The 12947-nt window shown below is 34.7% G+C and overlaps 1 protein-coding gene across 4 annotated transcripts in view; it reads right to left on the bottom strand.

Annotated features, from left to right (window-relative positions):
* ksr2 (kinase suppressor of ras 2) overlaps window positions 1–12947 on the bottom strand; it is a 105181-nt gene that overhangs the window by 56297 nt on the left and 35937 nt on the right. For all 4 annotated transcript variants that reach the window (XM_056254746.1, XM_056254747.1, XM_056254749.1 and 1 more), the window contains exons 4-5: window positions 11345–11380; window positions 9507–10017 (exon numbers count right to left, since the gene is read on the bottom strand). In XM_056254746.1, the coding sequence (XP_056110721.1) occupies window positions 9507–10017; window positions 11345–11380 (547 nt within the window). The remainder of the gene's footprint in view (window positions 1–9506; window positions 10018–11344; window positions 11381–12947) is intronic.

The raw sequence follows: 12947 nt of genomic DNA, 5'->3' as shown, positions 1-12947 counted from the left end.
ATACGCCTTTAACCTGACCGCTCATTAATGGGACGGAGAAAGAAAAGGCTGGCATTAACATGGATGAGGTTTGCTTAATGGCCCGATCCCTCAAACACACAGTGCTTAAACACATGTGCAGGGAGATTTACAGCCTAGGCCCTAGCACATATAATACATAGAAAATGCAAGAGAGAAAGTCAGATTCGCTGTAAGAAATAAACTGTGGCTGAGTGAAACTCATGACGCCCGTCAAGAACACGCTCAGGTCTACTTACACCCAAAATTGAAAAGGAAAAAATGTAAAGAAGAAAAATGACATGGACCCTTTTCACATTTCCGGGTTTGTCAGAAGCGGAAGTCATCGTATAGTTGGGTAAAATGCTGGTGAACTGAAACTACAACAAAAATATCTTTTTGCGTTCACATTTGCTCAGATAACAAAAGAACAAACTCAGCGTTTCTGAGTTCACAAAAAAAAATGGAGAGATTGATTATGTTGTTTAGAAGAGAGAAAGATGTCAAATTTCCCGTTGCATTAGAAACACTCGCACAGCAAACTAACTTATAAACTAGTTTTCTGAAATGTAATGCCAAGGTAATGAAACACAGTGTATTTTGTTATAAATTTACATTACATTTTTTAATAATGAAAATATAAGATTTCAAGATTTTAAATATTTAAAAACTGTGGAAACACATCATCACAGAAAAAGTATTAAAATGTAAAGAATTTATACATCCTGGTAGTATTTGTTCTGTATTTAATGTGCTACTGCTACAATGCAAATTTATTTTTTTATTTTTTTTAATCATGGTGATTTGTAATACAGCATTGATAATCTTTAAATATAATACGGAGCATTGCAAACTCAAAAATATAACATTTTGATAATGAGAATTGGGAAATTTGACCAGATCGGAGTTCAGGTGCAGGTCAGCGTTAGAGTCGTGATTCGTCTTGAGAGAGGAACAGGTTTGTCCTGACTCAGATAGTATTGGGACTCTATTGGACATGAGGATTTATGAGCTGTTCGTGCACATTTTAAAGGGAGAGAGGCCATTAAAAGGGCTTTTAAGACTGCACAGCACTGCTGTGCCTTTTTAAATTGTCTATCGCTTATACACTCGATGGAGCAGTGCATTGTGGGATTGAATGAGTGCACTCCATAAGGTGTATTATGGATTTGGACACCACTACAAACAGCTGTCCCCTCAAATAGTGCCCTATTTAAGGGTATAGGGGAAGATTTCGGACACAGCCGAGGTCAGGCAATGCTGGTGATGAGGGATAGATGAGTTCCAGGTGTGTGGTTAGGTAATGGGAAATGCAGTCTTTGACACTATCGTAATGATATTTATTTACACATTTCTATGTGTGGCTCAAAATATCTTCTTTTGTGTTCAGCAGAAGAAAGAAATTCATACCGGTTTGAAACAACTTGAGGGTGAGTAAATGATGACAGAATTTTCATTTTGAAGTGACCTATTCCTTTAAGTGTCAAAATACCAGTATAGTGAGTTCTGTACACTTCTTCACTAACCTCTAAAAACAAACGGTTATACACGATTCAACACCAGCCTCAGTCACTCTATTTCACAATTACTATTTAAAAAACTGACTAGACAACTCAAAAACACAGAAAGCCCTTTGTTCCTTAGCAACTTCAATCTTCCACTGGCCAAGAACAAACATTTGCTGTTTAAATGTTGATGAAAGTACAATGTTAGGAAAATGAAATCCATTTCACTGAACTTTATGCAATTATGAATTTATGAATTTTATGTAAATTCCTTTTCATTGTGGAAAGGTGATTCTGTCTGTGTGAATTTATTCTTTATTCAATGACTCATCTGCATGATAATACATTACTTTGGATTTTCAAATATAACCTTTTTCTAAACTGTTCATTTGTCTTTATACAAAAATCAGTATGATTGCACAACTAAAAATGGTCTTATTTTAATGCTTGCAAAATTTTGGCTTTGAGTTTATATAATGTTAATACAAATCTATTATTTATATACATCTACACAAATTGTGTTTTGGCATTTCCTTGCATCATAATATGCTTGATTCTCTCATTTTTGTATGACTTTTGTAAGCCCAAGAGACATGATCCTATTTCCATATTCTTTAGATTCCCAGACGCCTCAATAGCCCTGAACTAAACACGATGATCAAAAACACAGGTCTGCTCCTCGTCTCATTGCAAAAGTTTTCAGCAATACAAAAACACCCCACTCTCATTAAAAGAGAGATGTGGAGGGAGAAGGAGTAAAGGGGAGGTAACAGATCTAATCAATCCAAACACAGCGGCTCGCATTGAGGCGGATGCAAATTTCTCAATTTCAAATAATCCATGGTGGAATTACTTGAAGAAAAGGCTTGACAGCGTGATTCATGCGCCTCCTCCTCCCTATTCCAAGTCCCCTCTCCTGTATTTACTCCATTTCTCCATCAGAGTCTCCCCAGCTCATCAGAATAAATAAAGGAGTGCTTAACATTTGCCATAAAGACAGCCGTTCCCACGCATATACACACTCTCATTAAGTACTGCACAAACAGACCTTAACTTTCATAAAGGAGTGTATTCTATTTATATATATAATATATTCGTTTAGACAACTTTATAAAAGTAAGCTTTCTCACATACATGTATAAAGTTGTCTAGCATTCACTTATATTGAATAGGATTAGTAAATGTCATCTGCGTGACGAAGTTCTAGAGTTCTACTTAAAGAGGCCTTATTATGCACTTTTACAAAGTCTTGATTTTGTTTTTGGGGTCTACTAGAATGTCCAAAAAACACTTCATTTTTCACATATTTTACATTGATGCAGGCTTGCGGCACCTCTCTTCCCAGTCTGTCAGAAACACACTGTTTAGTTCCCGTCTCATGAAGCCCCTCCTACTAAAAAAAGGACAGTGTGCTCTGATTGGTTAACCACTTGAAGCGTGTTTCAGAAATGTCAAGCTTACAACTTAACCAGGCCATGGCCATTTTTTAATGTCTTGGGCAGGAATTATTTAAATGAGGAATATTGTGACCTGTACGTTCCCGGAAGAAAACTCAAGACTACAATCGAGGCGTTTCAGGGAGTTCAGAAACAGTGCGCACTGATATCGAGAATAACTCCCTTTGGAGTGACTTGTCACCTTTATCATGCTCAAACAGCAACATTACACACTAAAAAAAGTTGAAAATGTAAAAAAGCATAACAGATCCTCTTTAAATAACTTAACAACTTACAGCAAATTACAAATCTGTCATAAAGATTTTGAATATCGGACCAAAACATATGGATCTCATTTATGACACTTTTATGCTGCATTTGTATACATTTCATATAACCTTAATTACATAATTTAAAGCTGGGCTCAGACTACAAAAGTTTTTCAAATTTTAACCGATTTAACCGCACATAAGGACAATCTTCAGTTGGGTTCCTCTGGATGATACATTATCATGTTTACTGTTATTACCTTGTCAATTCCCAATAAAAAAAGAGACATGTTTGCACCCTTGCCACCCTGACATTTGAGAATTATACAAAAGTTTTTCAATTATCTCAACAGCTTTAAAACTACTGATATTTATAAAAATGAGTTTAGATGAAAGGTTTCAAACCTAAATGATAGTATTCAGTTTTATATTTTTTATTATCAAGACACCATTTTAAATAGTTTTCTTAGTCTGTTTATACGTTCGGACAGTTGCAGGTTTAAGATAACAAAACATACATTAATATGTGCTAATTAAATGTACTAAAACTTAATTCAACCTAAATAGGTTTTGTAGAATAAAGTGATCTGGGTCATGAATATATCAAATTATTTTAAAACGAAATAATGCACTTAGACACAAAAATATGCACGTCATTTCATTGACCCTCATGCATTCCCTGGGAATCAAACCAATGAATATTAACTCTTAAAAAAAATCTTCAATGCATTTTGACTGTATAAATTGTGAAATTACAGTTTTAAAGTAGGCAACTGTCTTCCGGCTCATCGAGTAGTTGACTAGCACAGAGGCCCAGAGACATTGGCCTTTACGCAGATGCATGTTGACGCTCATTAGCATAGCAAATAAGCCTTGCTAATTATCTCTACAGCTGAGAGCAGCACTCAGCTTGAAAAGGGCAGAGAGAGAGGTGGCCCGGGTACATAAGCAAAATTAATAGCCATCCACTCCACGCTAAAAAAAGTTTAAGAGGTGACGGGACTGTGTTCAAATGGAGTATGTGACGACTGCTGAGCGCTGCAAAGAATCAAATGACCTCAGGAATATACATGTCAATTATAAATTCACCAAAAAACATTCTATTTATTGATATATTTCAATATATATTATAGTTATATATTATTTAACAAAAATTTGACATCTACAAAAATATATACAGTAGATAGAGACATACATCTATACATTAACGTTCAAAAGTTTGTGGTCGGTATGATTTTTTTATATTTTAAAAGGAAATCTTGTATGGTCATAAAGGCTGAATTTATCAATATTGAGAAATATTATTACAATTTCAAATAACTGTTTTTATTTGATCATATTTTAAATTTTTATTTATTTCTGTGATTAAGCTGAATTTTCAGCATCATTACTCCAGTTTTCAGTGTCACATGATCCTTCAGAAATCATTAAAATATGCAGATTTTCTGCTCAGGAAACATTTCTTCTTATTATCAATGTTGAAAACAGTTGTGCTGCTTATATTTGTGAGAGTATACATATGAACATGCATGTAAAACAATTGCAGAGATTAAACCAATTCTTATTTCATCACAATTCACCCCCAACCATTCAAAAAAAATCTCTAATATCTATTGAAAAGGTCCTCGAAAAACATTGAAACTGACACACTTCTCTTATTCAGACAAGTGGGGATGGATATTAGCCAGTGCCGATACTGTCGAACACTGGTTGATGATTAGCTATATATCTCTACCACAAACACTGACATGGAATATGTATATGAAATCAAATTCAACAGATTACAATGCCAAATGAATCTAAAAAATCCTATCAGTTACAATCCAATCACAAAGGCGGAATCAGATGACATGCAAATCAAACAACACTAATTTCATCATCTCCTGCTTCTCCGTTCCAGACGTTTTTCGTCTTCAAACCTGCCAGATATAATAGAACAGCTGCCAAGCATTTCACGCTTCTAACGCATTTCAAAAATATCTCCTCACACACACACGATACAATACAGGAGCCAGCAAGTAGAAAGAATGCTGCACAGTGCAAATGACACCATGAATGATGAGAAAATAACAATTCATGTTAGCTCTTTATGAGACGACTAAAGGATAGACACATTCTCACAGTCTCCATAATACAGATTCTTCTCATATGCTAGATGCACATTTGAATGGTGAGAGAATTCCTCTGTCCGGTCTCATTAAAAATCCCTCATTAGGAATTCTGAAAGTGCGTGTGCGTTTGAGCGTGAGTGTCTCAGTGTGTGAGGGTCATAGGTTAATGTGAGATGTCAAAAGGTCTGTAATTATGAGGAAGAAACATGGTGAGCTCAGGTACATGCCCACTTCTGTCCCTCGAGACGACGAACATTTTTTCCAGAGCGTCAAAAAGAGCCCATTCCTGAAGAGAAACACAATTTCAGACTCCAAACAACCGGTCCCTGAGCTCTAGAATATAAAAGTTCTTCAATAAAAGATTAGTAGATGATTCTTGATTTTTTTTTATCTTGGGGTTTTTAATTAACACAAGCAGATTTGGGGTCGTGATATGGCAGTATTAGTCTTGAGACCTTTCGAGACCACATAAACGTGGCCTTGGTCTGGATCTCATTAGGTGATGTCTGGGTCTCAGGTTATGGGATATATATATAAACTTTTATTCTGCAAGGATGCATTAAAATGCAAATAAAAAGTCACAGTGAAGACATTTCTATTTCAAATAAATGCAGTTTTTTCTAAATGCACTATTCATCAAAGAATCAAAAAACAAAATGTATCATGGTTTCTACAAAAATATGAAGCAGCACAACTGTTTTCAACACCGATAATAATAAGAAATATTTCTTGAGCAGCAAGTACGCATATGATTTTTGGAGGATCATGTGACACTGAAGAATGAAAGTAATGATGCTGAAAATTCAGCTTTGCCATCACAGGAAAAAAATACATTGTAAAATCTATTACAACAGTAACACTTATTTAAAATTGCAATAATATTTCACAATATTGCTGTTTTTACTGTATTTTGACCATATAAATGCAGCCTTGTTGAGCAAAAGAGACTTTTTTCAAACTCCAGACCCAAAACTTTGAACAGTAGTGTGTAAATAATAAAAAATAGTGTAATTGAAGAGTCACAAGACCAGCAACATGCTTAAAGAAAGTACATTTTGATTTAATTGACAGTTCAGGTTTTCTCCAATTTATCATTAAAACTGTCAATATCGGACCAGGACAGTGCCTCACCGAGATACATTCATAATCAATCTGCATACATGCTGCACACAAGCTAAGCATCTTTCATTAGTCGTGATCCTATCAAATCAACAGAAAATCCAAATCCATTGTGACTGAAATAGGAAGTTGGTGTAAAACTTAATATACTACCTGTTCTAGTAACTGTTTCCTCTTTTTATGATTCAGCTAAACAGCTGTTCTAATGAGATTTCTGTAGCACCACACGTCATTTATTAAGGTAGGAATTGAAAACACAGCATTTCTCAATCAGCTTATGCAAATATGTAAATACGGCCATAAAACAATTGTGGTTAGAATGTCCTGCAACCGGTGATGAAACGAACCATTATGAGCCACTAAGACTTTATATAGAAAGTACTCCTCAACAATAGCAGTGAAACAATGTGGGTTTGACAGACAAGCTCATTAGCCATTTCAAAAACTGTATTATTATGAAAACCTTCATAAATTGTGGAAAGGTGTTTTGGAGAGACTTTAGGCCCATTCACACCAAAGACGATAATGATAATGATAAAGATTTAGTTCTAAAAATCGTTCTAAATATAAAAGAATAGCAGAGGCCTCACCACAAATATAACAATAATGGCACAGAGAAACAATATCTTTGGAATCACTTTCAGAATGATCTTTTTTCCAGCTGATGAGCGATAAAAACATTGACAACCAATCAGAATCCACCCTGCTTTAAAGAGAAATTTGAGTGTTTATTTTGACACCAATCTTACCTTTGAATATCATGTTAAGAAGTTGGTTCAGTCTTGTTTTTATCAGTTAAGAAAGGCAAGGTGGTTTTTGAGTTTTGATGATATAGAGAAGCATATTCATGCTTTTATTTCATCCTCAGTCTTGATTCAAGTAACGCCTTGTTTTCTTCTTTAAATCATCGTACTTTATCGCGTTTACAATTAGTACAGAATGCTGCGGCCAGACTATTGACACAGACAAAGTTATTTAATCATATTACACCTGTTTTAGCTTCTTTACATTGGTTACCTGTTCATTTTAGGATTGATTTTAAGATTTTATTGGTGATATACAAAGCATTAAATGGTTTGGTGCCTGAGCTTTTGACCTTACGAAACAATGAGATGTCTTAGATCTTCTTTAAACAAATTTCTGGCTGTTCCCAGAACCAAATATAAAGCAAAAGGAGATTTTCAGTAAGGGCTCCAAAGTTATGAAATAGTTTGCCACTGGATATTAGATCTACTGAATGTGTGTCTGTTTTTAAATGTCATTTAAACTTATTTGTATAGAGGTGCTTTTAATATTTAGTGATGTCTTTTTGTGTGTTTTGGGGTTTTATATTTTATATTTATATTACATTTTGCTTGTTCATACATTGTGTATAGCTATTCATGAATGTATTCTTAATGATTGTGTTATTATATTGTGTAAAGCATTTTGTACATTGCATTTTTGTAAAGTGCTATATAAATACATTTTACTTCCTTTTAACTGTTCAGACAGCAAAAGTAATTTTGCATCCACTATTTTCCACACAAACGCCCAACATCTACATCCTAACTGGGGCAACCGATGTACATGTATTAGTGATGCTTATGATGCTTTTTGCACAATATTTCACAAACCAAAACATTTTTAGTTTATACATAAACTAAATCAAGAAAATGGTCTCAACGTTGCCCTGAGCCTGAGGCTAAAATGTAGTAGATCTGGATTCACAACTGATGAGCTGATTAGCTGACTAATTCTTGTTTACAAACTAATTTCAGTGCTGGTCATAAATTAAAATCCAACAATAGGCCTTGACAGTGAAATATGCATGGACTTTTTGGTATGCCATGCATGTTCACGCCTAAATGTATTGCTTCATAAGGCAAGGGTTAATTATACAACACGATGACCTCCTTGCGCAAACATATCAGTGCCTGTTTACAAACTATCCTCTGCTCAAGTCTCAAATGAACAATACAAGTCCCAAATCAGGTCTAGTGGAGGTATCGGAATAGCTTTGTCCTGATTGGATTTCCCTATTTGCTGGCATTCTCAGCGTCCAGGCCCTTATTAAAGGGGCATGGAAAGGGTCTGGATCACATCAGAGCAGGGGGGACTGGTAATCACTGATCTAATGCCATTTAATCCAGTTTACTGATCTAAGCTAGGAAGTAACGTCTCTCTATTCTTCTATTTCTTTCTTTCTTTCTTTCTTTCTTTCTTTCTTTCTTTCTTTCTTTCTTTCTTTCTTTCTTTCTTTCTCGCAAGACAACACAAGACACTTGAGCATCATGAAACCTCATACGTTACGCTCTAAAATGATTATTCATGCACACAAAAACAGCATCTAGGAGAGTCTAGAGACTGTTGCTTTCAGATTATGCCAAAATAGTTTGCCATTAACATGTCCCTGGACTAATTACATCATGATACTCTAATAAGTCAAACAAAATGCACAAATACAGTTTGAATCAGTGTTATTTTAGTATCATTGATATACTATTTCATTTTTATTAATATTTTGAATTAGTTTTAAAAAAAAATTTCTGTTTTTTAGTTAATTTATTTCAGCTTGTCTCCTAGATATTATTATATTTACATTTGTTTTATTGCAAGTAACCATTTTTTTATAGTATTAGTTTTATTACACAGAACTGCTGTTTTATTAGTGTTTCATTAATATATATATATATATATATATATAGCAATCTCAGAATGCATTGCACTAAGCTTGACTTTTATTCAAGTTGGAGGAATTGCATATATTTACAATTTTTTTATTAAATAAAATAAATAAATATAAATATATGCTGATTAATTAATTAATTAATTAATTAGTGCATTCTGGGATTGTAACTGTGAGGAATTACATGAGCAAAGAGCGATGCATTTGAGAAATGAAGCCTAATTTTGCTTCCTAACTTTTGGCTTTTACATCAAAAACATGTTTACGATGCCTTTAAATGCTGTCTACGTATGCAGCTCGCTTGATTTTGCTGAGCTAGAGACGAACATGTGGCAAATCAACATTTACAATGCACTGCACAATGCATTACGCTGAACGCTGTATAATGTAGTGTGACTCACTTGGGTGTCTGTGCGTCATCTATTCTGTTCCCCAGCTGGAACTCGTGGGATTTGCTGCGGTGCAGAGCCGTGAACCCCGGCAGAAGGTGGATGAGCTTCCGGCTGGCGGGCGGGGGGGTTCCGGGGGCCTTCAGTTTATTCCTGCGCCTGACCTGTGGCGTCCCTGGAGGGGTCATGGTGTTCACTACTAAGGGAGTCCGCGGAGGGGTGTGGGCAAAGTGCCTCTGTCTGGGGGAAGGCGGGAGAGAGTGATGTCCCGTATCCAGAGGCGAGGGGAAGAGGCCGGAGTAAGCGTCTACGGTCAGCCGGTCTGAATGCAGGTGAGGGGAGTAAAAGGGGGGCGCCAGGGCCTGGGGGCTCTGGCACAAGTGCTGGCTATAGCGCGAGTGCAATTTGGGGCTCTGGGAGAGCTGGAGACGGACCCACTGACTGGGGTCCGACGGCCCCACTGGGGTGTTCTCTTTACCCGACTCAGACGTGGGCCACTGAATGGACCAGTCCTGCTTGGATGCTGTGGACACACAGTGTGAGAGGTGGAGGTTTGTACTGGCCAGAATAAAGAGGTACAGGTAAGTTAGAGAAGAAACACTGGAGAAGAAGAAATGAGATAAGATGAGAAGTAATAAGAAAAGAAGAGATGAGAAGTAAACAGGTGATGAAATAAGAAGAAGAGAAGGGAAGAGGTGAGTTAAGTTGAGATTACATGAGATGACAAGAGAAGAAAAAAAGATGAGACAAAATTAGACGAGAATGGTTGTTGTTTTTTCGATGCCTAAAGCCGATATCTTAGAGAACAATGTGAATCAACACAAATTAAAAATTATTTTTAAATAATATTTAATAAAATAATTTGAAATAATTAATTTTAAAAAATCATTTTTTTAACTTAATTTAACAAATCTGTAAAATAAATATTTATTTATTTACAAAAATAGTTTGACAAAAAAATATCTGAACAAATAAACTTAAATAACATTAAATTAATTTGAAAATGAATAATTTTGAACAAATAAATTTAACTTCATAAAAACAAATCTGTAAAAATGTATATTTACTTTACATAATATTTACTAAAATAATTTGAAAATGAATCAATTTGAACAAATAAATTGAACTAAATTGACAAAAAATAAATCTGTAAAGTGAATATTTATTTTTACATCATATTTTCTTATATAATTTGACAATTTAAAACATAATTTTGAACAAATAAACTTGATAAAAACAAATCTGTAAAATGAATATTTATTTTACATTATATTTACTAAAATAATTCATTTGAAAATTAACCAATAAAATGAACTTGATCTATTTTACACATGTTCTCAAAATAATTTGAATTAATTTGAAAATGAATCAGTTTGTACTTGGTAAAAAATATATAGGCCAACAGTATTTACCTAAATAACTTGGAATAATTTGAAAATGAATCAATAAAAAAAAAGACTTAAAACAGATTCCGTAATCCTTAATCAGTCAAACAGAAAGAGATGAGATGAGACAGCATAAAATGACAGAAGAGAAGAGAAGAGATAATACAGAAGAGAAGAGAAGAGAAGAGAAGAGAAGAGAAGAGAAGAGAAGAGAAGAGAAGAGAAGAGAAGAGAAGAGAAGAGAAGAGAAGAGAAGATGAGTTTGATACCAAGTGCCAGATGAAGGATGTCAACAGTGAAGAGACTCAGACTGCATCTATCATGACAAACAGACAGAGAGATGAAAGGATACGTGTGATTGAGAGCAAAGTGATTCTGAATGTAAAGAGTACTGAAGTTGACTGATACGCAAGCACTACTATAACAACAGACACATTTGAGTAAGAGAAACTGACGGTGCCTCACCTCCATTACTGTGTAATTGGTCCTCCTCAAGTTGTTCTTGAAAAACAAAAACAATGCATGTTCATTAATACATATTTAAATGCAATTCAATACATATTCATTTGATTTCTCTATGGCCCCTATCTAAAACCAATACTAAAGCAATTAAGAAAGGATCCCATCTGAGAGTATCATTTATCAGATTCCTTTATATTTGTCTTTGGACTATCATTAATTATTATGTTAAGAGCAAATTAATCTTATATTTAACCCTCTATGAATCTTAGAGCAAATTCCATTCATAATAGAATCACCAACACCATTAATATAGCAGAACAAAAGATGACACACACACAAAGCTCTCAGTGAACTTTATCTATTAGTGATCCACCTTTTGTTCCAGAGGATGACCATCATCCATCATGTCCTGTTTTTCACAATCTCTCTAGCTTTCTCTTTCTCTCTTTACTTCTCTCAAAAATAATTTGGTGTTGACGTAAATTTCAGTGCATTGACGTTAAACTCTGCATTACAGCGAACAAACAGAAAACATTAAAGATGTCTAAACTCAAGAGTCTGTGGGGTTCTTTTCGGGTTAACCCATTTTCTGAGCATGTGTATTTTTAGGAGACTGAAAAGTAAGTGAGCTGAAGAAAATGAATGAATGAATGTTTCCAACTCTGGGAGAGCAGCAAGGCTGCTGGGATTTGATTGATGGTGCCTTTATTTAGAATAGCTGAACGACAGGAAGATGGATGGAAACCCATACGATGAAATGTGCTACAGAACATCAACTCTTTTTCAAACTCGCCTAACAGGTTAATTGTAAAAGTGGTTCAATTTTTCATTCAAGTAAATTGTTTTAATTCTGCACCTTATTAAATGATGTGTTCCCAAAATGCATGTTAACTTTGCTACAATTTCATTGGGCTCCACAAATATTGGCACCCTTGGTAAATATGAGTCTTTCATTCAAAATATTCACAAAAGTCTAATCTGTAATTAAAAGCCAAATAGTGGAAAGAAATTCGGTAACACTTTACTTAAAGCCTTTATGTAATATAAAAGTATTTTTAATGCATTAATTATGTCATGTAATGCACCTTAAAATGCATTGGATGGTCTCATGAATAATTGTAATCACAGTTTTGATACATTATATAACACACCTTATATTTTAAATAATCAGTTAAAAAATCCTTAATCAGTCAAACTTTGGTTACAATTATTTATGAAAATATTTAATGCATTATAACGTACATTAAACACTCACCTAAAGGATTATTAGGAACACCATACTAATACTGTGTTTGACCCCCTTTCGCCTTCAGAACTGCCTTAATTCTACGTGGCATTGATTCAACAAGGTGCTGAAAGCATTCTTTAGAAATGTTGGCCCATATTGATAGGATAGCATCTTGCAGTTGATGGAGATTTGTGGGATGCACATCCAGAGCACGAAGCTCCCGTTCCACCACATCCCAAAAATGCTCTATTGGGTTCATCTGGTGACTGTGGGGGCCATTTTAGTACAGTGAACTCATTGTCATGTTCAAGAAACCAATTTGAAATGATTCGAGCTTTGTGACATGGTGCATTATCCTGCTGGAAGTAGCCATCAGAG

This window comes from Rhinichthys klamathensis, unplaced genomic scaffold (assembly GCF_029890125.1).
Source record: "Rhinichthys klamathensis goyatoka isolate OS25496 unplaced genomic scaffold, OSU_Roscu_1.1 h1tg000114l_1, whole genome shotgun sequence".
Taxonomy (NCBI): Eukaryota; Metazoa; Chordata; class Actinopteri; order Cypriniformes; family Leuciscidae; genus Rhinichthys; species Rhinichthys klamathensis.
Note: the sequence above shows the minus strand (reverse complement) of the source record. Positions and strands in the feature narration are given on the sequence as shown.